The sequence below is a fragment of the Schistocerca americana genome, chromosome 1 (assembly GCF_021461395.2).
Source record: "Schistocerca americana isolate TAMUIC-IGC-003095 chromosome 1, iqSchAmer2.1, whole genome shotgun sequence".
Taxonomy (NCBI): Eukaryota; Metazoa; Arthropoda; class Insecta; order Orthoptera; family Acrididae; genus Schistocerca; species Schistocerca americana.
In genome coordinates this window covers 745,165,408-745,193,080 of record NC_060119.1, presented here as the reverse complement: position 1 = coordinate 745,193,080, position 27,673 = coordinate 745,165,408, and the positions used below count along the sequence as shown (strand labels likewise).

Genomic DNA, 27,673 nt, shown 5'->3' with positions numbered 1-27,673 from the left:
ATGTTATCCATTCCGAAGACTGCCATTCGGTCTGAACATCTTCTCTGCTGCCTTCATTAGGGGAATGCACGACATCATGAGGGACTTCCTTAAGTAACGTGTCATCACATCCGTTGACGACTTACTGATGGCAGAGAAAACGTGGCGAGACCACAGTGTAGATCTCAAAGAAGTCCTTAAAACATTCAGTGATCATGGGGTCACAGTCAACTTTGAGAAATCGTATTTCTGGGCCACCAGTTTCAAATTCCTGCGACATGTCATTACGACAGAGGGGACATCGCCTAACCCAGACAAAATAGAAGCAATAGCAAAATTCCCACTTCCAACAACCAAACGACAACTGCACAGTTTTCTCAGTGTCATAAATTTCTGTCAGCGTTTCGTCCATACAAATACCTTGAGTAGCCCTCGTCTAACCGAACTCATCGGCAAGAACACACCGTGGGGATGGGACGAAGAAGCGGAAAAACAATTTCAGGCATTGAAGTTGGCTTTACTTCAGGCGCCGGTACTGTCACACCCGAACCTAGAAGAGAAGTTCTGCATAGGGAAGGACAGTGCGTATTCTGGGCTTGGAGTGAGGATTTTTTAAAGATATATGGAAGGAGGCAACCTCGTATGGAAAACTATAGCGCTTGGTAGCCGAGTGCACACCAAATGCGAAAAGAACTACGGGGTGACGGAGTTAGAGGCGCTTGCCGTGGTATGGGGTTCCAGAAGTTTAGGTATTTCTTGTTTGGGCGTAGAACTAAGGTCTACACAGACCACAAAACTCTGGAATTCCTGCTCACAGCGAAACTGTCTTATAAACGCCTCACCTGGTGGGATCCCCTGCTTCAGGAGTATGATTTCGAGATTATCCACATAAAAGGTAGCACCAATGTAATAGCTGACGCTCTGTCTCTGTCACCCATTTGCTTTGAGGAAGCTAACGATAATGAGCTAGAGGAAGACCACTTTTGCATTTATTACATGTGGAAAGTCGTACTCGAAGGCAATGTCACTACAAGTATGCAACGTATCAGGGAAGAGCAGGACAAAGATCCAGGGCTGCTGAAACTTAAGGAGAGAGGCTATGATCCGGCAGTTCTACCTTCTTAAGAAGGAAATACTGTTTCACAGGGGAAGCACGGAGGATTCTCTATGGCGCCTGTGCCTACCGAAGCACCTTATAGAGAAAGTAGTCCGGGACACTCATTATAGTTGCGTGCGCATTGGAGCTCGGAAGTGTTACTTGAAGTTGCGGACCCTTGCGCTCTCCAACAGCATGGAGAGGAGAATCCGCCGCGTTCTGTCGGTGTGCAAGTCTTACCAAAAGGCAAAACACACCACCACAAGCATGCCGGCACCCCTCTTCCCCATTAAACTTTAGAAACTTAAACATCTAGCGGCGACGGACCTCATGGGTCCTTTACCTCGCACCAAAAGAGAGCACTGTTACATCCTCGTGTTCGTGGAGCTTACCTCGAAATTCGTGAAGCTGGCACCTCTTTTTTTTTTAAGAGGGGGACAGCAAGGACAGTGTTGCGGGCTCTAACCAACGATTTCCTGCCGCAAGTGGGACACGCCGAGATCCTCTCGAACAACGGTCTACAGTTTCAATCGCAGGGGTGGAAGGAGGTGTTGAAGACACACAAAACTGAACCTGTGTTTATCCCCTCCCATTATGCAAGTTCGAATCCCGCAAACGCGTGATAAAGGAACTGCGTAATCTCTGCAGGATACACTGCAATAAGCAACATACGACTTGGAATGTTTTCCTGCGCGACTTTCAGGAGATACTTAGTGAGGTGCCTCACGGTGTGACACAACTCGGACCAGTGACAGTTTTGAGGAATTGCCAGTCAAAGGACCTGATTAGAATCCTGCGAGGACGCCGGAGCAGCACGAGAGAGTGGTGGAGGAAGGGCTATGTACAGTTCCGGCAGCCACACGCATTAGGAAAATTCGGGCTGACGAGACTGCACGAGTGCAGCAGTTCCACATTGGAGACAAAGTCTTGGCGAAATCTTTCCGGCTGTCTAATAAGGTGAATCGCGTACGAGAACGCCATGGAATTGAAATCACTGAAGACGAAAACGCCGATCGGCCTTCACCACGTTTGTCACGTGAAGCACTTCGTAATGTGTCACACATCTGTTTAGTAGTAGAAGTTTCAGGTATTTTTTTATGTTTCCTAAATGTAATTGTGTAAACATTAGGTGTTATATAGGGTCTATTTTTGGTTATATGGGTTGAGTAAAAACAAGGTTCAAAAGGCATTTGTGTCTGACTACTGCATTTTATCTTTGTCATTTTTCGGCGTCACATCCATATTAAAGCTATGTTTTTTTTTTTTTTTTTTTTTTTGCAACAAAATGTGTGCTGCACTGCAGTTATTGGTTGAGGAAGATCAGGTCTCCTTGCTAGGAAACATGATTGGCACGGTAACCACTGCTGGGCCATGATAGGTTTATTCAAGAACATTTGGGGGAACGGCTGTTTTTTAGAAGGTTTTGAGTAACGGGAGATGCGAAGACTTGTTTCTCGACAATCGCGGAGTACAGTCGCTAGAGCTCTTCCGTTTCTACAGAGAGAGCAGCTAGTTGTAAAGACGTCTGGACACCCGGGCGAAGCAGTTACGGCAAGTTCAGAAGCTTATCAATCGTTTTCATGGCCATCTTCCTTATATCTGCCTTGTACTTGCAGTAGTCACTCCCAGTGACCATTGCATGCTTAATAATATTTTGACACAAGGGACCAATCAGTGGAACGATACAGCAGAGTGTGCTTGCCTAGGTTGTCATCCTTCCACTCACAGTAGCCAGTCTCAACTACATGTAAATTGCAGTTAGGTTCCCCAAGTCTATTGCCGACCAACATGTATTCGTGTCAATAAAATGTTATACGGCTGAAGTTCCTGTTTATATGTTTGTTCTCTCTTGACATTGATATTAGTTGATAAATCTCTTTGTGTTACCATAGGTCCTTGTTATTAATTTTTCAGTGACACCCATTCTCATTCCCTACAATGTGATTTATTTTGTTGTGGGTTTGAAGGAATTAAATTAATTTTGTATCAGGCTAGTCAACTCATTAGGTCATCCACATAGGGGCCACTATTATGTCAGATTTCGTTGCACTATTGATAAATGTGGCACCTGTTGAGTGTGGTGGTTACGACTTTTTAGTCCTTTGGCTGCTGGAGAACTGCCGCCACCATAGGCTAGCTTGCACATGCTGACCCAAATTTCTTTTATCAATAAATGTCCCTTTTAAATTCATGCATACAAAATTTAAATTTCACATAACTCCAAGTCCTGTATCTCAACACGGCCATGTGCTGGTGAAGGAGACAAGCCACCAGGCGCCATAGCCCCTTGCTACTGAGGCATATACCACCAGTGGCGAGAGCAGCGTGTTTGTGAGAGCTCTTAGGAGAGAAACAGTTTGGGACAGAACCACGCTCTGTACCTGAAACTTGAATAACTGAACATGGACGATCAATTAAAGTGTCTATCTATTAAATGTGCCCCTTTTAACCATACAAGCAAAAAAACCATGAAGTGACCAAGCTTAAAAATGGCACAATAAACTGAGCAAGCTCATGAACTTCTCATGTTACATGATGTTATAAATCTCTGGCAAGAGGCACAAGTAAGTAGTTTCGCAATCATTATACTGTTTGAAAGCTCTTTTATAAAATCCACTTAAAATTCATCAGCATGTAGCAACACGTTCAAAAACGTCGTTCAATAAATGATCACAAAACACCAGACTTCACCTATGCAAGGACGGCACATTTCACAGGGTTGACACACGCCACATAGAAGGTTTTAAGTTAGTTACACACAGAATATGTACCACCAAACCTCAGTTAGCATTAATAATTTCTAAGATTAGTGATCACAGATTTCCTTACAGTAAAAGTACCACCCATATATAGCTTTCTTAAAACTGCTTTGTCCCAATAACTACCGTATAACATCACTTAAAGCATGTTACACTAGTTCTTATAATTTACGACTAGTGGGGGTAACCCTTTATTTCTACTGGCACTAGCTGTAACTTATTTAGATCGTAATGTTTGGCGCAGTATAGACACTTATCACTCGGCAGGCGCTAGCCCAGTTAACACAAATTAGCCTCTGCTTAAAGCGATAGCTTGCTGATAGGCAGGAAAGAAGGCCTAATTAAATATTGACTCACTAATCCATACTTAAGACACCAATTGGGAAAGGTGGTGAGCACTGTCGTCAGGTGCTAGAAGCACATACAACAACAGCACTCAAATGCGGCTTTCTACTCATGTAGTAATGGTCGAGCGCAGAAACCACTTCTATGCCCTAAAGCTACCTAAGGTAACCAAGCCTTCTTTTCCTCAGTCATTCACACAGAAACATACAGCCTCCCCAGCATACATTAATACAACAATGTCACTAGGCATGCCAGCAGCTTATGCTCTCAAAACCATTCAATTGATACAAGATCAAACAACAAATAATACAGTTGACTGTGCCTCTGAAATCTTACTCGGATTCTACACTATCACAGCTCATGTCAGAAAGTACAACGAAGAGAGTTTCACACCAGGACAACTTAATCTTATATGGCATGCCCAGAGTCAACCACCAACTTCCGCAACATGGATGAACCAACCACTGAAAATGCTGTCCTTTCAGTGACTGACTGACTTCATTCACAATCGTTTGACTGCCTAGCCGGATAGTGTACTGCTCTTACAGGTGAAACCAATGTGTTTCTCACCACAATTCAACGACACCAAACTAAAAAAATACGACTGACAGAACAGGGTATTAAAATGACAATCATAACTCGCGGATTGCACCATAGTTTTACACACACCGCAAACGAGTGCCTCCAAACTAGCTCAATGCATTAATGTGGAAACACTCGTGCAAGAGCAAATTTCAATTTAGCATCCCTGTCATCAACTGCTCAGGAGCCCACACTACCAACATACAAAACTTTCCACCAAACATCACCATCAAACGTTTTGAGGCAAAAAACTAAACCCATCCACCTATCAAGAAGGTACCCCTATGGTAGACCATATCACTCTGGTGTAATCAACAACGTGATAGAAAGGCTGCCCCAAATACCTCTATATAAAATAACCTCACATATTAAGTGCACCAGGCAACAACAAGCATCACCTGAATACTGGCGGCCAGTGCTTCCAATAAGCCCCATGCTGTTCAACGTCACAAACCAAAGATGCTAAAACCACGGGGGCTCACCCAAACTCGTAATAACGAGCTATAAGTAATTACAGAACTTCAAGTGTAATAATGGAACATCCGCAACAGAGCAGACAAAATTCGGCAGCGAGTTATCAAAACTGCATTTGCTGGTCACAACTTTTAGTAATGCAACACTCAGAACACTCTGCAGTGAATTATCAGAACTACTCAAAAATTGGTGAACAGCCAGAGTCGAAGCAACAGGTCTCTGTGTGGCACAGAAATCATAAACCGTAACGCACACACTAACACTGTATGTCTACACTGGCCCTAGGCCTGTCCACCAGTCACAACTTCCCCCTCTGCAAGATGCCCAAGCATTCCCCCCCTCCTTGGTATGCGGGCCATTGCCCATGGTCACCAATCCCCCCCCCCCCCCCCCCTCTAATCTGCTCCCAGCACAGTGTGCTAAGAGTCGATGTGGTGGAAGTTCAAATTACTATGGCAGACTGGCAACTGTCACTACAAGTATAACGTAAAGAAAAGTATTGGGATGTTTTGCTGATATTACAGGGCTTTAGTCACTTTACAACTGACGATTATAAATACTTTCGATTGAGATGTTTTCAGGATGTTGAATTTATAGGAATGAATTGCTTAATGAAGGAATTCAGTCAAATGGCTTCCTGTGATACACAAATCCACCTGACTAAACTTATTAGTGGAAGTCTTGTGATGTGCAGAAGAAGAAAGAAAAGTTCACATGAAGCTATGTCTATAAGGTATGTATTAGTAGAGATGAACAAATACAGGATGTTCAGGTATGTCAGCCAGCATTATTGGCATTGCATGGCGTCACCAACAGATGTCTTATTACTCTTAAAAAGGCATTGGCTGCTACAGGAAAAGTACATTAGGAGATCAGAGGAAAACATAGCACTAGATCAAACACACGTAAAGGAGAAACCGTATCTAAAGCGAATCAATGTATACAGTCGTAAATCACAACGTAGTATTCATGATAGCAGATGGTTATATTTATCAGAAGAGCTTAGTATTCGGAAGTTACACCAGATAAAATACTGCAAACACTGTGTCACACGAACGATATCGACTGATTGTTGTCACTAACTGCAACTTGATATTTGGGTGCCCTAGAACTGACACTTTTTCACTGTATGGCAAATTTAGAGCTGACTACTCTAAACTTCATTCATAGATAAACAACGAGAAAGATGCAACTCAGATACAAACTTTGAATAAGCAGAAGCAACATCTGACAACTTAAATGTAAGAGAAAACTCGACAAGTTTTATGAGATTAAATGTTTCGAGTGAAATCCAGAAAATCTGTGATTAAGAAAGCAGCCTGTATTGATTGCCAGAAGAATCTTCCACTTCTTTATATTTCAACCAACGAAGCATACACTACTGTCCATTAAAATTGCTACGCCAAGAAGAAATGCAGATGATAAACGGGTATTCATTGGAGAAATATATTATACTAGAACTGACATGTGATTACATTTTCACGCAATTTGGGTACATAGATCCTGAGAAATCAGTACCCATAACAACCACCTCTGGCCGTAGGCCTTGATACGCCTGGGCATTGAGTCAAACAGAGCTGCCCATGCAGCTTCAACACGATACCACAGTTCATCAAGAGTAGTGACTGGCGTACTGTGATGAACCAGTTGCTCGGCCACCATTCACCAGACGTTTTCAATTGGTGAGAGATCTGGAGAATGTGCTGGCCAGGGAAACAGTCGAACATTTTCTGTAAAGGACCTGCAACATATGGTTGTGCATTATCCTGCTGAAATGTAGGGTTTTGCAGGGAACAAATGAAGGGTAGAGCCAAGGGTGGTAACACATCTGAAATGTAACGGGTGAACAAGAGGTGACCGAGACGTGTAACCAATGGCACCCCATACCATCACGCCGGGTGATACACCAGTATGGCGATGACGAATACACGCTTTCAATGTGCGCTCACCGCGATGCCAACAAACACGGATGCGACCATCAAGATGCTGTAAACAGAACCTGGATTCATCCGAAAAAAATGACGTTTTGCCATTCGTACACCCAGGTTCGTCGATCGCAGGCACTCCTGTCTGTGATGCAGCGTCAAGGGTAACCGCAGCCGTGATCTCCGAGCTGATAGTCCATGCTGCTGCAAACGTCGTCGAACTGTTCGTGCAGATGGTTGTTGTCATGCAAACGTCCCCATCTGTTGACTCAGGGATCGAGACGTGGCTGCACGATCCGTTACAGCCATGCGGATAAGATGCCTGTCATGTCGACTGCTAGTGATACGAGGCCGTTGGGATCCAGCACGGCGTTCCGTATTACCCTCCTGAACCCACCGATTCCATATTCTGCTAACAGTCATTGGATCTCGACCAACGCGAGCAGCAATGTCGCCATACGATAAACGGCAATCGCGATAGGCTACAATCCGACCTTTACCAAAGTCGGAAACGTCATGGCACGCATTCCTCCTACTTACGCAAGGCACCACAACAACGTTTCACCAGGCAACGCCGGTCAACTGCTGTTTGTGTATGAGAAATCGGTTGGAAGTTTTCCTCATGTCAGCACGTTGTAGGCGTCACCACGGGCGCCGACCTTGTGTGGATGCTCTGAAAAGCTAATCATTTGCATATCAGAGCATCTCCTTCCTGTCGATTAAATTTCGCGTCTGTAGCACGTCATCTTCGTGGTGTAGCAATTTTAATGGCCAGTAGGGTATTATTGCAAGCAGCTATCATTTTACTCATGCTGTATTCATTTGCTTTCTTCTGGCAAATTTGTATGTTCTACATATGACGAAACACCGAAACACCTTCCAATAAAGCACACGATGAATTATGTTCAGTATTGTGGCACTGCTGTTTACGAATTTTGTCGTCTCTATGTGTGGACTATGGCCACACTATTGCCACAAAATGGATGAATAGGAGCTACTGGAAGCTAGTGCAGCACTACTGCTTTTATATCACACAAGTAATGCTGGATACATACCTGTTCCAGAAGTCCTCTACATGATTCTTTGGTCGAAGGACTGAAAGATTTCATTAAGTGAAGTTTTAAATAAGAATAAAATTTTCATTTTGTGTTCATCAGGACACATTGCTGTTTGAATGAGGGGTGACCAAACGTCCAGCTTACCTAGACCACATTGGAAGAAGAGAAGGCGCGATTTTTGGACTTAGCAATGAGTTCTGAGGGAAAAAGGGGATGGTCAGAGGCACATAGTTAACACATCTAAGTAAAAGATATTTATTAATTTATTATTCTATATTCTAAAAAGTAAGTTGCAATTAATTTGATATTATATGTATGATATTTCATATCTTTCATGACTTTACACAAACGAAATTTCATGAAATTTTTTTACCAATTGTTTGATTGATGCTCACTTCTTGGTTCACATTGAATTTTCTCCGGACTGCATGTGTCCCCTGAGCTACAGGTAGGAATGGTATAGGGTTGAAGAATTAGGAATTTTTTGTATGCTTCAACAAGCACGGTTTTAAGCTCATCTGCAACAACTTGTCAACTGTCTTTTTTTTCAGATCACGATCTTAGTATACTTACATTAATTTCTATGTCCCTTAGCTCTGATCATAGATGAATTGCATTTCATTGTTCTATCGTTTGTACACCTTCCCATTGCTATACACAACATACAACTAGAGCTCTTGTGGCTATATGTAGGTGCACAAACTTTCGAACAAAACTGAAACAGTAAGGTTTTTCTCAGACTCATGACTATGGCAATTTTGGTGACAGAAGTAGGAAGCAAAGGTGAGAGTGATAAGAAAGAATTTACAGACATGGACAGAGATATAATCATGCTGCATTGCAAAATATTATCCCTCCTTGGCGGACAACACTGGATAGCCCTTGGAAATACATTGGCAACAGCCTGCAATATCAGCGAAGTTGTCCAGCCATACCACGAAACTGCCATCTACACTGATGAGCCAAAACATTATGACCACTTGCTTAATAGCTTGCTTGTCCATCTTTGGAACGAAATACATCACTGATTCTGCATATCACGGATCTGACAGTTTGTTGACAGGCTTCTGGTAGTATGTGGCATTAGATGCCTGCGCACAGGTCATGTAATTTGCGTAAATAATGGGCCGCTGATTTGCATATGACGCCCAATAGCGACTCAAATCGGTTCAATAGGAATTATGTTAGGCGAATTTGGTCGCTGAGACATCAGCCTGAGTTCACTACAATGCTCCTCAAACCACTATTCTGGCTCCGAGACACAGACAATTATTCTGCTGACAGACGACATTGCCAACAGGGGAGACATCAAACATGAAGGGATTCAGGTGGTTTACAGCTGTCAGTGTGTCTTTGGCTACTAATAATGCTACCACTAGCCTACATCCGTGGCACACTGCATGTTTCGAACCGCCGTTCACCTCAGTGGTGGCGACAACCATCGATCTATTGTAGCAAAAATGTGATTCACCCAAAGATCCGACACGTTTCCTTCGCTCAACGGTTTAATCCCGATTGTCCTGTGCCCACTGCAATGGTAACTGATGATGTCGTTGGGTCAGTATGTGTACACTTAGATGAGGCCTGCTGCAGAGCTCCATGTTCAGCAATATGCGATGAAAGGTGTGCTCTGAAACACTTGTACTTGCACCAGCATTGTGCTCTTTCAGCAGAGATGTCATAGATCATCATCTATCTGCTTTACAGAGCAGGAAAGTCCCCCAACCCCACGTTCTGTGAAGAGTCATGGATGTCCAACCATTTAGCGCCTAGTGGTAGTTTCACTATCCTTCTGCCTCTTTTTATGGATGCTCACAACTGTAGCACTTGAATATCTGAGCAGCTTAACCATGTTTGAGATATTCGTTCACATGCTCTGCATAACAGTAATCTGCCATTTTTCAAAGTCTCTTATCTCAATAGATTTCCCCATTTTGAGCCCATATCTTCACTAAGGTGATGACACCCTACATGTCTGCTCCACTTACATACTTTCGCTACAGATTCACATACTTGCAGTGCCACCAGGAGACATTCGACATTGCGCTGGGCAGTGGTCATAATGCTTTGGCTTATCGTTGTATTGCAACCACATTACAGCAAGTTGATGGCAATGCTATTGCTGCATGATATTGCCATAAAATGTGGCCCATCTAAATGCACTTTTACAAAACACTTGTCTGACACATGCAAAAATACTGTTTGAAGCATGGGAGAGCATCACAGAGATGGTGAAAGAACTGAACTGGCAAAGGCTTGAAAGAGGCAGATTATTCAATGAAAGCCTACTTAGTACCAAGAACCAACTTTAAGTGACAAATCTGTCACGTACTACTCCCATAGGGACCATGAAGAAAACGTTAGACTAATTATAGCCTGCACAGAGGTGTAATCATTCTTGTTGTCCTCCATGTGTGAATGAAACAGAGAAAAAACCCTAATGACTGGTATAAGGGGAATTACCAACTGTCATGCAGCAGTGGTTTTCAGAGTATGGATGTAGACTGAAAATTTCTATGTTGAGCAGATTTCGATCTTGTGCCCTTTTGGTTTCCAGGCATGTGCTTCATTGCTAAACCTCCATGCCTAACTCTGCATAAATAAAAAATATATCAAAATAGCTTCCTGTGAATAAGTACTTTTCCACAACAGAAAGTAATTTTCCACACTGAGCTATGGAACCATTTGATGAAGCAACCATCTTACCCCCTTGTAGGGACGTTTTTTGGCAGTTTAGTGGGATTACCTTTCCATAGGGCAGATGTAGGTGAAATGCCAACCATATCAGCCTTTTTTACACACTGTTATGTATCAATATGATAATTAAATAATTTGTATGCTGCAAAAATATTTTATTTCAAAATTGTTACAAATATACAGAGTTTGGGAACTTTATATAAGTATTCAAAACAATAAAATTATGTAGAGGAGTACAAATTATATAACAGAAGATTAAAGGCATATTTGAAAACGTCTATTTGACCAGTAAACTACAAATTACAAAAAAATTAATGCTGAATGAGAATGAAATTTTCTTCTATGTGCCTTTTTTAATGCATTCACTGCATATCTTTGTCTAGCATTCTAAGCAAGTAGGTGTGCAGAATTTAATACGCTTGTCATTTGTTGCGTTTTTTTCTGGTAAAGGCAGTATTTACATATTTTGCGTTTTTCCAGTCTGTTGCTTTTTCTGGTGAAAATGAAGCTTTAGAAGCTCAGTTAACATCTTACTTGGCTCTGAAGTTCATCTTGTGCAAATTGTGAGGGAGGTTTGTTAGCTCCTGCCTCTTCTTCATGAATTTTGTAACCAACAAGACCCAAAATACTCAAAAAGTTACATGTTGGTGAAGGTTCATTTTTGAGTAGATTGTGTATAACGTGTATGAATTTGCACCACTCAGACCCAAAATATGATAAAATGTTGCAAGAGATCACCTTTTGGTCATTCTGTTTGTTGAATAATTTGAACATTTCATATCGATTATGTCCACTCCTGATTTTCTCGCATTATAAGAGTAAATCATTTGCAGTTCGTAATTTCCCTATATCACTGAACATTGGATTGTGCGTAGAAGAAAGTAAAATAACACATCTAGACTTATTCAGTATGTAGGAAAAATAGCGAATTCCTTTGTAAAACTGTGTAAACTGGATACAAGAGGATGACTTTCATTAGGAAGAAATTTCATTGGAATCTGAGGCTTATTGCTCCTCGTCATTACTACTAATGTCAGTCTATTTCATAGTATCTCCTTGGCTGCTTCTATTGAGCAGAACCAATTGTTCTACGTGACATTACAATTTGTTTTATACATGTGCAGTTAACAAGGCAGACCAAGGCCTGAGTAGAAAATTTCAACTTCCACTCAAACAGGTGCAAGCATGGCACCATCACTTCCTTTCCCAGTATACATGTACGCACTGTACAAATGTGAGTTATGAGTGCCTGTTACATATACTAATTTGACACCATATTTAGCCAGTTTTTTGGCATGTACATGATGTGTTTTTGCTTAACCTCTGAATGGGATAAGTGTTTCAACACACTGGTAAGCATTGAGAAAATAATTATTTTGACACTTTGCAATAAACATCTTGAATATATTTGAAACTGTGGCTGCAGGGTTGGTTTCTTCTCATACTTTTAGATTATAGTAATCATCAAAACAGAGAGCTCTAGTGAGAATAAAGCACCTCAATTCAGTAGTAGTGGTTATAAATACACATGATGAACATTAATAAAACAGACAAACTGCAGGGATGGATTTCTAACTGGAAATGGAGGAAAAAAAGGTGCTGTGAACATATGTCCAAATACACATTGTTGCCAGGGTGGATGGCACTGCTGAATGACAGTTCCTCTGACCACATGCCTTGAGTTACTTGTGTATTGCAGGCTGTGTAATTGTTGCAGCATACTGTAAGCAGCAGAATGGTCTGATATTCATGTAGAGGATAAGTTGAGATGATATTAGTGTACAGGCAAGCAGATGGAAACAGTCAAACAGCGGCACAACTATAGCAAAACATCTCTACACTCACAGACGCCAACGACATCACGCAACATTTGAAGGCCTTTTTGGGCGTTTGTAGGACCATGGGGCCCTTTCAGACAGATGAAGGTTGCAGACTGTGCATGTACAAGATTTGGGGGTTCGGGTTCTAAAGATATTGAGGGGGACCCTAGTACAAACTCCAGGCATTTGGCCTGCCTATATGGTGTAAGCCAAAGTACTGCTGCATGACATCCATTACTATCCCTATCATCTACAATGAATGCAAGTTTTATCAGCATAGCATTTCCCTCTATGGGAAAGATTTTGTTGATGAGTTTTGCACCAGACCATCGCAGTTATGAGATTTCTGTCATCAGTCCTCTTTGTGGACAAAGCAATCTTTGCCATAACTGGCATCATCAGTCTGCATAATCATCTGTAGGCTACAGACAATCTTATGGGAATGGTTTAGGCGTTTCAGCAGGATCAGTGTTGGGCAGGGATTTTTGGCAACCAATTAATTGAGCTGGTTATTATTCCACAACTCCTTTGTGGAGGAACATATCTGGACTTCCTGTGGGATACTCTGGCTGGGCTGCTTGAGAATGTGCCTTTTGGCAATACGACAGGTTATGTGGTTTCTGCATGATGGAGTACCACCAATTTTGTCAAAGTCTCAACATCTTCATAGGTGTTAAGCAGAATGCGGATGCCCTGTAGCATGGTCTGCTAGATCAGCAGATTTAAAAACCCTGAGGTGTCTGAAAAGTGTTGTGTATGCTGAACCAATTCCTGATGTGCAGACCCTTCAACAGCATGTTCATGTTGCCTGTGATGCTATTCGGAGAGAGGGTGGAATGTGCAAAAGAGTGCAGGAATCCATGATGTGACATGTGAACGATGCATTGCATCTCATGGAGGCCACTCTGAACATCTGTTGTGATGTGGTTGTGTTGCAACTCTGTACTGTGTTCCGGAACGATTTGTTGTCATTGCACACACACTATCTATTTCTGGACACATGATCAGAGGACCTTTTTTCCTCCACTTCCAATCAGGAATCCATACCTACGATTTGTTGGTTTTGTTAATATTCACTCTGTAGGTCTTCCTGTGGAGCTGGTACTGAATAAAGATCTCAATGATTCTTGTGAGGACTTGAAGATAAAACATAATAAACAAAAAGTGCACATATTTTGTTGTGATTGGTATCTTTACAATGATGATCTGTCTTCATATCACTTCCTCTCTCATGGTGCCAAGATTTCTGTTTGTGTGTATTACAATTTCTTCGATCATCTCTGCAGTGAAAAATAAGGGCTAAACATCTCGAGGTGTAGGACGATCTCCTAACGTGCACACTGGTCCTTCTAACATTGATACTCAATGTTTTATTATGTTCTCGTGTGTAGTTGTAGTACTGCAGCCTAGAGGTCGAGAATTCCGAGCAAAAAAATTTATTTATCCAAAGGATTTTCTTAGTGGGGAAGGGGTCTTCCTCTGCTCTGTATTGGAGCAATGTAGTCATAGTTTTGTATATCTACTTCTGGGTCAGTATCATGCTTTGATGACGATATGCCTATTTCATTATGGACGTATGACTCTTCAGAATCTATCTCGCCATTCAATTCTCCAGTTGCACAAGTTCCATTGTACTTCTCATCCAGTAAAAAACACATAAATGGAAATCTTTGGCCATTCTGAAAAAGAAGGGAAACGATAGAATAATGGTGGATTCTCACAAAAAAAATTAGAATAAAACAATAAAGAGTCAGAAAATATCTTTATGGATAATATCAAGTAATTTAAATAATACTAAATTAATATAATAAAAAGTAAAATAACGTTTTAAACTTAAAATTCGTCATCTTAACATGCGCTTATTTACTATAAGACAAAAATAAAACTTCAGAAGAAATAAAAATAGGTTAGTAAGATTATCTGCCCCACAGGCCAATAAAGATTAGATTAGATTAGATTAGTACTTGTTCCATAAATCATGAATACGACACTTCGTAATGATGTGGAACGTGTCAGGTTAATAAAAGGTGTCTATACAAGATATTGCATTAGACAAAATATTACATGACACTCAATATTGTTTTTTTTTTTTTTGTGGAGGTTGGGAAATTACCCACTTACTATATCCAAAAATTCATCTAATGAGTAGAAGGAGTTTCCATTAAGAAATTCTTTTAATTTCCTTTTAAATGCTATATAGCTATCTGTCAGACTTTTGATGCTATTAAGTAAGTGACCAAAGACTTTTGTGGCAGCATAATTTACCCCCTTCTGAGCCAAAGTTGGCCTTTCTCCTAGTGTTGTAGCCATGTACACTGCTATTACTTTTGAATTCGTTCAGATTGTTAATAACAAATTTCATAAGTGAATATATATACTGTGAGGCTACAGTGAAGATTTCTAGCTATTTCAATAAGTGTCTGCCGGATGATCTTGGATGAGCTCCAGCAATTATTCTGATTACACGCTTTTGTGCAATGAACACTCTTTTGCTCAATGATGAGTTACCCAAGAATATGATGCCTTACGAAAGCTTTTGTTAGTGAGATCATCTGCCTTATAGACAGACAAAGAATCACAGTTTAGTGGGAACATATGCCTTGGAGTCAGATACTAAAACATACATTAGTTGGATTATCTGCCTGTGAGATAGACTACTTTGCAGGAAAATGATGCCTATCTGAAATAGAGAAGTCTAGCAGCTGACAGAAACCTACCATGAAGAGGAGAGGTTAACTAAAGTATGTGGAGTCCGTATGTCCCTAGTTAAACATGCAGCGCTGTCAGCGGTGAAAATTCGGACCGTATCTGTCTCTCAGGCAAGTAATCCGACTTAAGGAAATACCGGTATCGTGAAGTATAATTAATCTAATCGAGACTTCCAGAGAAAAATACGGTTTGTAAATTATGAAAATGACAGTGTTTGATACACACTTTTACAAAAAAATTAGTACACACACTTGTTTTGTTAATTTTTAACTTTTATTAACAGTAGAAATTATAGTAAACGTATTATCATTATTTGGAAGATGTTGAGTCACTAAGTATGTATGCTCATAAAAATTGTTTTCTATTTCCCACAAACATGGGGATTCAAGTTACTTCTTCACCTGATTCTAGAAATACTGTATTTTTTTAAATGAATCCTGCTGTTTCGTATTTTTCTAAAACGTTTTTAAACTGAAGGCGTATTCGGTATTATTTTTTCTAAGTTATGTATGGAATCCCACCTACATTGTGTTATGTATGATGTATTATACATATTTCGGATACTACAGCAAAATTTAAATGACTATTGACGCATATTAACGGTTGTTATCATTTGCCACTGACGTTTACGGTTGACAGGGAAAGTGATTCTGGAAAGTGCGAGAACGTCGCGTCTGCAGTTTCCTCCCACAATTGTTTGCTGTCACATTAACTGGGTTTTGAGGATCCGGGAAATTACCGTTTTGTACGTATTAACTCTGGTTGTTTTGATGTCGTGTTTGTTTTTATTTTATTTTTTAGTTTGTGTGGAAATTTTTTTGCATTATTCTCTTTGATCGTGCGAGAGTAAATATTGTTTAAGAGACGTTGGAGGTTGTTCAATTGCATTACTTGTCAAGGTACTGTAAAATGACAGTTTTTTCGTGAGCTTACAGATTAGTACCGAAAAACACAATGCACTTTTATTTCTCTGCTTTTTAAATCTGCTTCCATACTGCAAGTTATTATTTATGATATACTGTGTTCACCGCAGCCGTTAAAGATTATTAATTTGCCCATCTGAGCTCACGAGGTAAAAAGGACCAAGCCGTCACAGAATGTAGTATGAAGAAAATTCGATATTGACGCATCTCTTATATTCGTGTAATATTTGTTGTTACCATTCACAGACTAAAAATATCACTTTTTGAAGGGTCCATAAATATTCTGTTGCCCTTTCTGTGCCTAGCAGTACATAAATACGAATATATTCATTAACCTATTTCAAGTAGGGTTCATTTTTGCGTGAAGAACACATTGGTCAATTATATTATGAGCGTCTTCATGTTTTTGTGTTCGAAATTAAGTTTTTTTTTCGAATTGAAGTTTTTGTTTCAAACCGTAAGATTCCCAGAAAAAGGTTTGTATACAATTAAAAACTTGGTAATGCCAACAGTAGATTTTAATATTTGAAAGAGCGTGCAGGAGTAGGTTAAGAAAACGGCAGATTTTGATTTAAAAGACGCGTTTCTTATGTAAACAAATAATTTGTCGGATATGCAAAAATTTGCTGCTGCATCTTTGTAATGTAGGTTGTGGTGGCAGAGGAGATCAAAAAACGACCAGTAGAATGAGTGGTCGTAAATTTTGTAACTGAGCAATTTTGATGTGTTACTCACTCCTGAAGATTATAGTTGGCCCAATTGAATGTGCGGATTTAATATTTTAGTATTTCTTTTGTTTAATATATGACTGAATTTTTTTGTGCGCTGTGCGTCGTTTCTTGAATCTTGGAAACCATAAAACTAAACAAATAGTGATAATTTGTTACTTCAAGCTGCCCTGTGAAGCATTCAGTTGGTAGGGAACTTCCTGCAAAAAGTGGATGTCTGTGTTCAAAATGTGACCCACTACATATACAATTTGTTGTGAATGTGATTAATTTGTATTTCTAAGTTGAGTTCAGGGTTATCATGCAAACAACTCATTGATGACCACAGAATATTTTATATTTATTTTCTAAGTGGAGTAACATTTCGAAACCGAAGAAAGTGGCAGAGTGGTCAGCACACTAGACTTACATTTGAGACGATAATGGCTCAAAACCCATGTCCAGCCATCTTGATTTTGGTTTTCTGTGATTTCTCTGAATCGCTTTAGACAAATGCCGGGGTGGTTCCTTTGAAAGGACACAGCTGACTTCCTTCCCAATCCATCCCTAATCCGATAGGACTGATAACCTTGCTGTTTGGTTCCCTCCCCCAGATCAACCAAGCATCATTTCAAAGTGCTTTGGGTGACTCATGTATTGGCCCCCTAAGCTTGTATTTTTCACTGTTAATCTATAATGAATCTGTACATACATACAATGGGTGGAAAAGCTGCGAGAAGTGTTTGCTTGAACAGAAATGCAGATGCTAGCTCTCGTGGAATGTCCTCAACATGTTGCAAGTGTCAGTCATACTCGGAATATTGTCCTGTGCAGTTTTGATTGCAGTACATTGGAGCTCAGTGCATTTGAATGTGGGCATATTGTTGGCACTCATATGGTGAAGTTTTCGGTAACCACGTTTGCCAAAGAGTTTGCTATTTCACGAGGCACCATATTGAAGGCGAAAGCGTAAAAACCTCATCCGCTAAGTCATAATGCAGATGGATGCATGTGTAGAGTGATAGTGATGATGGTCATTGAAGAGGATTGTGACAAAAAATAAGAGGATGAAGCTGCAAAAGTAACTACAGAACTGAAAGTCTCATCCAAGATTCCTGTTGGTACCAAAACAACATGGAGGGAGTTCTAAAGCAGGGAATTGCTGGAAGAGCTGAAATTCAAAAACAGCGCTGAAGCTAGGAAACCAGGACATGATGCAATAGAAGAAATGTGTTTGACTGGAAGGCTCTTGTTTCATACTGTTTTCAACTACCGGCTGAGTTTGTCCCAAGACTGAAACATGGTAGTGGTTTGATTATTATTTGGATAGTCATTTTGCTGTATTCCAAGGACTCTGTGGTACTCTGCGAGATCACATTACTGCTGAGGATTATGTGGTCATTTTGGCTTATCAGGTCCTTCCCACAGTATAGTTTTTGTTTCCTATTGGTGATGCTGTGTTCCAGGATGACATGACTCCTGTTCAAACAACTTGCATCATTCAGGACTGGTTTTGTGAGCATGAGAATGAGTTGCTGCATCTCTCCTGGACACCACAGTAACCAGATTTCGATATTGTTGAGCCTTTGTGATCTGCTTTTGAGAGAAGGGTGTGTGATCACTATCGACTTCATCATTGTTATCTGCATCTGCCATTATTTTTCAGGTAGAACAATAAAAGCTTCCCTTGGAAACCATGCAGCACCTGTATTCATTGATTCAAGATGACTGGGAGCTATTGTATAAGCCAATGGTTTTCCTACACCATTTTAGGCATCATAATGTGTTGTTGGCGTTTCCAAATTTTTGCTCACCCTCTGTGTCTGTCCATCACAACTATTTGCTAGCTTTTGCACCAATGCTGTATTAACCCACTCCCTGTAATAAGCATAAAAATATTTGTCAGTGCAGTAGCCTTTAGCTTTTCTGAATTAACCTTGTCTTTTTAATTATCTATACTACAGATCAGTCTCTTACCACAACAGTAATTTCATATTCATATTTATTGGTTTTGTCAGTGTGCACCCAAATTGTCAGCTTTGCAACCAATTGTCAGCTTTCCACCTAACCCTGACGTTGGACTATGCTACAGATTGGTTTGTCACACAACCAAGTTTTGATGTTCCAGTGTTCCTTGTATGTTGCTGTGTTGTTACATAGCTTCTTTAACACAGTTTCTCCTTTTTTAACCTTGTTGTTGATTCTTTTGTACTCCACTGTAATCAATGCAGGACTGAAAGATGCATGTTCCACTTATTAGCCTTAAATACCATGGGGTCAGTCAGCCCCCACTCAAAAAATAAAAAAAAGGGTGACTTTCAAGACATCAAACAATTGCTGTAACTTAACAGAATTCAGCAACATTATTTGTATGCACAAGTGTACGTAACTGTCAGATGAAGGATAATGGAAAGACAAGGAGCCATACATGACAGAAACATAACCATTGAGTAAAGTGTGACATAGTGAACCCCAGCTTTTGTTCTGGCATCTAATATATTTGTGTTCGTATAACATGCAATTGCATGACCTGAATGCCTAGTGAGACTATAAATTTTAAATTTGGTAAACTATTTTGAATTCCAGAAATGCAGTTATGTACTCTATATTTAAGGGGAATGAGCATGATAAAGTACTTGTAAACGTTCTACTTTTCGTCCATGCAAGTGAATCTTAACTATTTGGACATTACTGTACGTATGAAGTGGCCTGTGTAACTTGAGTAAAGAAAGATGTGTACACTCAGAACAATAGTATGAGTCCAGTATCAAGTGTTGATAAAATACCATTCGTTCTAAGACATAATTCACTTCAACCCTTAGAAATGGTGTACAGAAGCTTTTTGTACAGCAGATTCAGAATATTAAATGACAGCACCCACCCATTTCCTTTGCTATTGTAGAAGTACTCTCTTAACAAAGCTTGTCCATGTATCCTCCCCCCCCCCCACCCCCCACCCCTCCCTCCAAACAAAAAAGCAAAATCCAGAAATTCCAGCAGTAGAGTGCTGATTATGACACGAAACCATCAAACAAAGAGTGTGGAGTGATTGGAAACCCAAATTCAAAGCTCTTGTGACATGCATTCACCCATTTATAGAAGCTGTTGATTTCAAAGTACGTCTAATGTAACCATAAAGTAACCCGCTCCCCAGTTCGGCTTCTCACTACTGTAGTACTTGAAAACTTCAGATTTAAGTGGTCTCCCTCATTTTGTAAGTGGCCTTGTCAAAAGGATAGAACAGTGGTGGGTAGAACTTCAGGGCACTCGCTAGGTGTTGGAATGCTAAATAATGAAATGTTCATTGAAAGCTTTGCATGTAAGAAACAAAATGATTATTCACATGGCATGCGTTCTAAAAAATTCTCATAATGACCACATCTTTCACTAAAAAAACTGTGACAAATATTATACAAGAAGCAGAATAAGGCCAATGTTTTACAGATTATGCGAATGTATGGTGTCTGTTCTTTTGGACAAATTAGTCTGTGGAAATGTAAAAGCTTGAATGTTGTAGATAAGTTGTAGACATTTGAAAGAGAGGGAATGGAGAGGAAGTAGCGAAGTGAGATGGAAAGAAGACAGAGATTTTCGGCTGGGTAATTCTATGAATAATATGAGGCATTTAGGCAAAGATTTATAAATTAAGCAGTAATCAAGTTATGAACGTAGGTAGATGGTACAGAATGTTGACTAAAGGGATGTGTAATGAACAGTGTAAGGAAAAGATTGATTGCTGCTTACTATAAAGGTGACATGTTAAGTTGCAGACAGGTACGATTAAGACACTTACACATTAGTTTTAGGCCACAGCTGCCATCAGAAAAAGAAACACACACCATTCATTCACACAAGCAAGCACATCTCACACACACAACTGTAAACTCCGGCAGCTCAGACTAAAATGAAACTGTCACATGGAATGGAAGCAGTAATCTAGAGTGGGGGGGGGGGGGAGGGGAAGGGATAGCAGTGTACAGGTTGGAGGAGAGAGGAGTGCTGTCCGGTGGAATGTGCAGGGACTACACTGCTAACAGGTGCAGTGTCAATAGGTTGTGGGGCAGAAAACGGAATAAAAAGGAGGGGAGCGGAGAAAGATGGACATGTGCATTGGCAGAGGTCGGCACACAGAAAGGGTGGGAGACACGTATAGGAAGGTGATACGACAGAGAGGATGGAAACTGTTGGGTGGAAGGTATGGGGACTGTATGTTACTGTAGGTTGAGGGCGGATAATAGGTTGAAAGAATAACTCCCATCTGCGCAGTTCAGAAAAACTGATGGTGGAGGGGAGGATCCAGATGGCTTAGGTAGGGAAGCAGGCATTGAAATTAAGCATGTTATGTTCAGCTGCAAGTTGTACCACAGGGTGGTCTCCTTTGCTCTTTTCCACTCTTTGGCAGTGGCGCTATTCATCCTGATAGACAGCTGGTTGATAGTCATACCAATATAAAAAGCTGTGGAATGACTGCAGCAGAGCTGGTATATGACATGGCTGCTTTCGCAGGTGGCCCTGTCCCCTCTGATGTGATGTGGTAGGATAAACCTGCGACGGGACTGGAATAGGAAAAGCTGGGTGGGTGGATTGGGCAGATATTGCACGTGGCTGTTCCACAGGGGTATAATCCTAGTGGCAATGGTTTGGGATTGGGAGTGGCATAGGTATGGATTAGGATGTTGTGGCGGTTGGATGAGCAATGGAACAGTTCTTTGGGAAGCTCTTGGGTAGGATGTCCCACATTTCAGGGCATGTTGATAAATAATCAGAGTCCTGGTGAAGGATGTATTTCAGTTGTTCCAGGATGGGGTAGTAATGGGTAATGTCCCTACAACCTCCACTGAACACTTTCCACCACCTCTGTCCTATCACCTCCTCCCTATTCTCATCTCCCACCCACTTTGTGTGCCACCCTCTGCCAATGCATCCACCCACCCATCCAGCCTCCTCTGCCCACCTCCTTTTTTTTTTCTTCACTCCGCTTTCGCCACCTTCCTGCCCCACAACCTCCCAATGCTGCACTCATTAGCAGTCTAGTTCCTGCACACTCCGCCAGACAGTACTCCTCTCTCCAGCCACCCATACACTGCTATCCCTTCTGCAGCCCCTCCAGATTGCTGCCTCTATTCTAAGTGACATTTGCATCCTTGTCCAAGTTGCTGGGGTTGGTGGTCATGTGTGCGGAATGAGTGGTGCGTGTTTCTCATTCTTTTTCTGGAAAATGCTGTGACCGAAAGTTACTATGTGTCTTTTTAATTTTGCTTGTCTGCGTCTTACGATAAGTAGCAATCTATCCTTTTCTTACAGTGTTGATATTCAAACCTGTAATGTGGCAGTGTAGAATGAAGAATACACTATAAGGAGATTCACAAACCCATTTATAACTTTGGAACTAATCCCATTTATCAGTGAGAAAGAAAATGTAAAAATCAAATATGAAGTCATTCGTAAATGTTAACAGGAAGAGCAGAGTAGCTAAATGGCTGAAAGATGTGGAAAGAAATTGGGAGTTAACAATACAAAAACCTTATACAGCACACAAGAAGATCAAATTTCATTTCAGAAGTGTAAAATGTATGTATATTAATGGATGAGGTATGAATGGGAAACTGTTAGGTGAAAAAAAAGGGAGTGCATGAGAGATTCAGGAATGGTGTCAGGGTTTGACAGAACACTGAAAAGTTCAGAGAAGTCACCTTAGTGAAGCTAAAAGTTCATGGATTTTGGTATTGAATCATTCTTGTCAGAATCTTCAAATCTGACATTTCAGCCTTCTTGTTGAGGTCCTTCAGGAACTGACTGCGTGCTGGTATGTCTCGTAATGATTCATAAATGCAGAAGGGGAACTGCAATTTGTTTTTCTCTTTCTGTCTTTACATGTTGTTATGATGTAGTCAGTATTCATTGTTTCCGTTTCTATTTCTGCAGAGTAATAGAACAGTATCTGGCATTTAAAAATTAATTATGCTATTGTTCTCAGGAATAATAGATATACCTTTTGACAGAGTTGTTCATGTTAAACATTGGAAAGGGATGTTGTAAGAAACCATGGATGATTTTAGGTCTTGTCACTAATATATGGAAAGCGTATCTAACCCTTCATTGAGCTCCAAATTCTAATGTTAAGTAGAAGCCCTTTGTTTAACACAAATGGATGACAAGGCATAAAGAACCATATACAAGAATAAAAGAATTGTGTGGTCCATCCCACTGCCCATTTTCTGCCATTGAATACTGCTGAAAATTTTCTCGTTCTCGCAGGTAGTTTTGAGGTATTAGAAGACTGGAAGAAAACTTTATTTATGTCACTGAGTAGAAGTTCTTTTACCACAGAAGACTTCCTGTCTAGTGGGTACAACAGTAGTACGAGGCTTGGTGTCAACATATCGGGAATTCAGAGAAGCAGTAAATCATCTTAAATCTTGCAATGTTTTTGGGTCAAACATAACTTCGGAAAGTTAATTCAAAGTGTTGGTTCTCCCCTTAGGGTCCTGACTTTTCAAATTTTTCCTCTTAAGTTGGGATAACAGGGATGTACTTGGTGATATGAAAAATTCCGCAGTTGGTACTCTACAGAACAAAGTGCAAATTTTACTGTATATGATCATTAGGGGGCTACACTGGAGCTGTCTATTACAATTATACTTCGTGATAGAATTTGCTTACTTGCCACCATTTTTCTGAGTTTTAGTATGCTTTCCAAATGCTTCAAGGTACAAGTGGTATGATTTGCTGTGCAAGACAACTCCAAGAGAAATATAGAGAACAGCAGACCATCTTCCATGGTCTGGAGAAAGTATTTGACTCAGGCCTGAGACTTCCGGCATGGACAGAGCTGACTGAATAATTATAAATGAAAAGCACAAAATGGTGGATATTCTGCAGCATTAATTTAATTAACCAGATTTCGGTTTTCTAGGTTTTGTAAGCGTTTTGTTGATGTAGTTCAGCTTTCTTTCTTGGTGACATGGTTGTGTACTTATGGTGTTTATGTAATATATCTGTCTTTTTGAACTCGTGAACTGAGACAGGGCTGCATGTGTGGATCAGATCTCTTGGCTCCTCACTTATCCATCATGCTGTGTGAAATATCAGTAGGTACACCAGGCATGCATCAGGTTTCATGTTGACAGACAACTTATCAGTTTTCCTAAGATCCGCTCCTAAAACTACTTGTCACCGCAAAAAGTAACTAAATTACATTATGTAGGTGTTTCCTCAACACCTGGTCTCACTCTAAAAGAGGTGCAGGATGTAGTAAACATAACAAATCATATGACCAATCTGGGCTTCCTACTGGTTCCAAAAAGTAAGGTCTTGTACAACCTAGATTACAACAGCTACAGCTCAGATACAACACTGGAGCTGGTGAACTCCTTTCCATAGATAGCAATTCTGTTATCTAAGCATGTTACCTGTGAACAAGGTGTTGAGAATTTGTACAGTTAATGCAGCCTTTGATAAACTGAAGTGTTGAGTCTTTAGGAATTAATACCTGACAGTGAATTTAAAACTTGATGTATATAAGATGGTTGATATTTGAATGCTAATATACAACAAAGAAACTTGGATGTTCCATTACACTCACTATAAAGATCAAGTGAGAGGACTGTCTCCAACACATAAGTTCAAGAATGAGCCTCCATCAGTATTGCTGGAGCAGTTGAGATGGCTGGGACACATTCACTTTGAGTGATTCCAGTCTGCCACACCGTATCCATTACAATGAACTGTGCTGTGGATCAAGATTCTTTGGAAGCTCTTTGAGGTTTTAAAAGAATCAGCTTAAACATAAAATGAAGATGTCCTGAGAAGGAAAGTTGCTGTTCACCATTTAACAGAGATTCTGAGTCGCAGATAGGCACAACACAAACACTCTCACAATTTAGCTTTCAACCATTAAGGCCTTCGTCAACAATAGAGATGTGAGTACTCACTGCTCACACACACACACACACACACACACACACACACACACAACTGTAGTCTCAGGCAACAGAAACCACACTGCTGCAGTTTTTGTGTGTGTGTGTGTGTGTGTGTGTGTGTGTGTGTGGTGTTGACGAAGGCCTTAACGGCCGAAAGCTATAATTGTGAGTCTTTTCGTTGTGCCTACCTGTGACTCAGCATCTCCACTATATGGTGAATAGCAACTTTCCTTCTCATAATATTGTTACATTCCATCCTGGATTTTCCATTGATTGATATGAAGATGTCCGTTATCTACCCAGATACCTGAGAGGAAAGAAACTAATGTTCTTGAACAGAAAAGCCACGAACAAAGAGGGCCCTGTATAGCAAGCTAAGCTGTACCATGACCAAACCCCATCCCCCTCCCTCCTCCCTTACCTTCCACATTGTAGAATGTTTGTTGTCACAAGTTTCATACCAGAATTGGGCTCTATAGTCCTATAAAATGTACACATAAGGCAAATGAAGAAAAGATTTAAAAAATTTTTTTTTTTTTTTTTTTTTTTTTTTGAAAATGAATAACACACTGGTGCTGATGAAGATATTACTTAAGTAGTTTTGTCTACAATACGTTTTCTCTTCTTAATTACATTGTTGTTTGTTTTTAGTTTAAAAACAGGTAAATAACACCAAGCTGTCATTGAATAAAAACTTGTTTTAATTTTTTATCTTTCATTTCCAGTTGTTTGCTGCTGTGTTCATATGCTGGTAATGAACTGAAGTGAACATGGTTGACTACAGTAAATGGAAAGACATTGAAATATCTGATGATGAGGATGATACACATCCTAATATTGATACACCATCATTATTCCGATGGAGGCATCAAGCACGAATAGAACGCATGGAAGAGCAGAAACGAGAAAAGGAAGAAATTGAAAAGAGCAGAACAGCAAATGAAAATAAATTAAAGGAAATAAAGGAGAAAATTAACAAAAGTGAGAAGAATGGGACAGAAAATTTGGATCAACTGAAAGTCGCCCTTCTACAGCTCGAGAAAGAGGCTGAAGAAATAAAGAAACGTGAAGAGGAATTCAAGAAGAAAGAAAAGACAACTCCATGGAATGTTGATACTATTGGTAAACCTGGATTTGCCAAAACTGTAATAAACACAGCTCCAAAACCAAAACGAGAAGTTTTGTCTGAAGAGGAGCAAGGAAAGCGTTTGAAAGAACATATTGCGAAGTATGAAAAGTTGATGAAGAATTTTGGAATGCTGCGACGATATGATGACAGCAAGCGTTTTCTGCAGGAGCATCCAGAACTTGTGAGTGAACATACAGCAAATTATTTGGTTATTTGGTGCATAAATTTGGAGATGGAGGAAAAACATGACCTGATGAAGCATGTGGCTCATCAGTGTATTTGTATCCAGTACATGTTAGAACTGGCACAAAAACTAGATGTTGATCCAAGAGCATGTGTTGGATCCTTCTTCAGCAAAATGGAAATTGCTGAAGAAGAATATAAAAAATCATTTGATGATGAACTCCACTCATTCATAGAAAGGATTCAGGTGAGAGCAGCTGAAAAGTTGAAGGCTGCCCTGGCCGAAGCTGAAGAAGAGGAACGTAAAGCAAGACTTGGCCCAGGAGGACTTGATCCACTGGAAGTCCTAGAAACCCTCCCACCAGAACTGAAAAAGTGTTTTGAAGCTCAGGATATAAAACTGCTTCAAGAAACAATTTTGAAGATGCCTGAACAAGAAGCACAGTACCACATGAAACGCTGCATAGATTCTGGCTTGTGGGTTCCAGATGCCAAAAAGAAAGAATCTACAGAAAAAGAAACTACAGCTTCTGATGACCAATAAGTTGTTTGAGAAACAGTGTTGGCCTTAAAATATTTCATGTATTTTTATGTATGTATATAATATTACAGTACTTATGCAAATTTTGTAAGTTACATGTAAGTATCAGTCAATAATATCGAGAAACTACTTTTAGCTGCAGAAATGAAGACATTTGTTATTTTATGTAGACAGTTTTCAAAGATGAAATTAAAAATAAATTTTGTCTGTTTGTGATTCACATATCTTGCTACAAAGGCAGACAATGTTTGACATATTTAAACCAGAAACTAAAAAGGTATGTGCGCTACTACTGTGTGTCACACTCACCGTCAGTCTTAAAGTATATCTTGCTGCTGACAAGAGGAAGACATCAGGTGCTGAATTGTTTCATTGCTTTCTCTGCCTAAAATTGACACAGAGTTTACTTGCATTCAGAAAGCTATGTAGTGTTCATTACCGTTTTGGAGAATTTACTTTGTGGACAATTGCCATATGTTAGAAAATAAACTATTGTCAGTTTTTTGCATTACAAAGTTGCAACATTTTGTAATTGAGTCTGTCTTTTTATCTTAAGGAAATTAAAGATTATAATATAATTAAATTTAGATTTTGTTCGACAATGTAGTACTATTTTGACGGGCACTACTTCTGGCATAGCAACTTAATAACACTAAAGAAGTTTTGAGCTGTGCAACATGATATCCTCCCCCCCCCCCCCCCCCCCCCCCCCCCCCCCCCCCACACACACACACACACAAACTCAATGCTTTTGGTCATGGTGACAAGATGTGTATCTATGTAAAATATGTTTGCTAACTCAAATTAAGTGCTGTATTGAA

At 40.1% G+C, this 27,673-nt stretch overlaps 1 protein-coding gene across 4 annotated transcripts; it reads left to right on the top strand.

Moving 5' to 3' along the window:
* The first annotated feature begins 15,554 nt into the window (after positions 1–15,554).
* On the top strand, positions 15,555–27,439 carry LOC124545266 (hsp90 co-chaperone Cdc37). Of its 4 annotated transcripts, none has more exons than XM_047124167.1 (2): positions 15,555–15,631; positions 25,725–27,439. In XM_047124167.1, the coding sequence occupies exon 2, from the start codon at positions 25,770–25,772 to the stop codon at positions 26,853–26,855; it is 1,086 nt and encodes a 361-aa protein (XP_046980123.1). In that variant the 5' UTR covers positions 15,555–15,631; positions 25,725–25,769; the 3' UTR covers positions 26,856–27,439. The 4 variants fall into 4 exon arrangements, with proteins under 4 accessions (XP_046980123.1, XP_046980115.1, XP_046980107.1 ...); XM_047124159.1 differs by lacking the exon at positions 15,555–15,631 and adding an exon at positions 16,078–16,189; XM_047124151.1 differs by lacking the exon at positions 15,555–15,631 and adding an exon at positions 16,217–16,343.
* The last annotated feature ends 234 nt before the right edge of the window (positions 27,440–27,673 follow it).

Excerpts from the sequence above, each read along its gene's own strand:
- LOC124545266 (XM_047124167.1), top strand. The coding sequence starts at position 25,770 with ATGGTTGACTACAGTAAATGGAAAGACATTGAAATATCTGATGATGAG.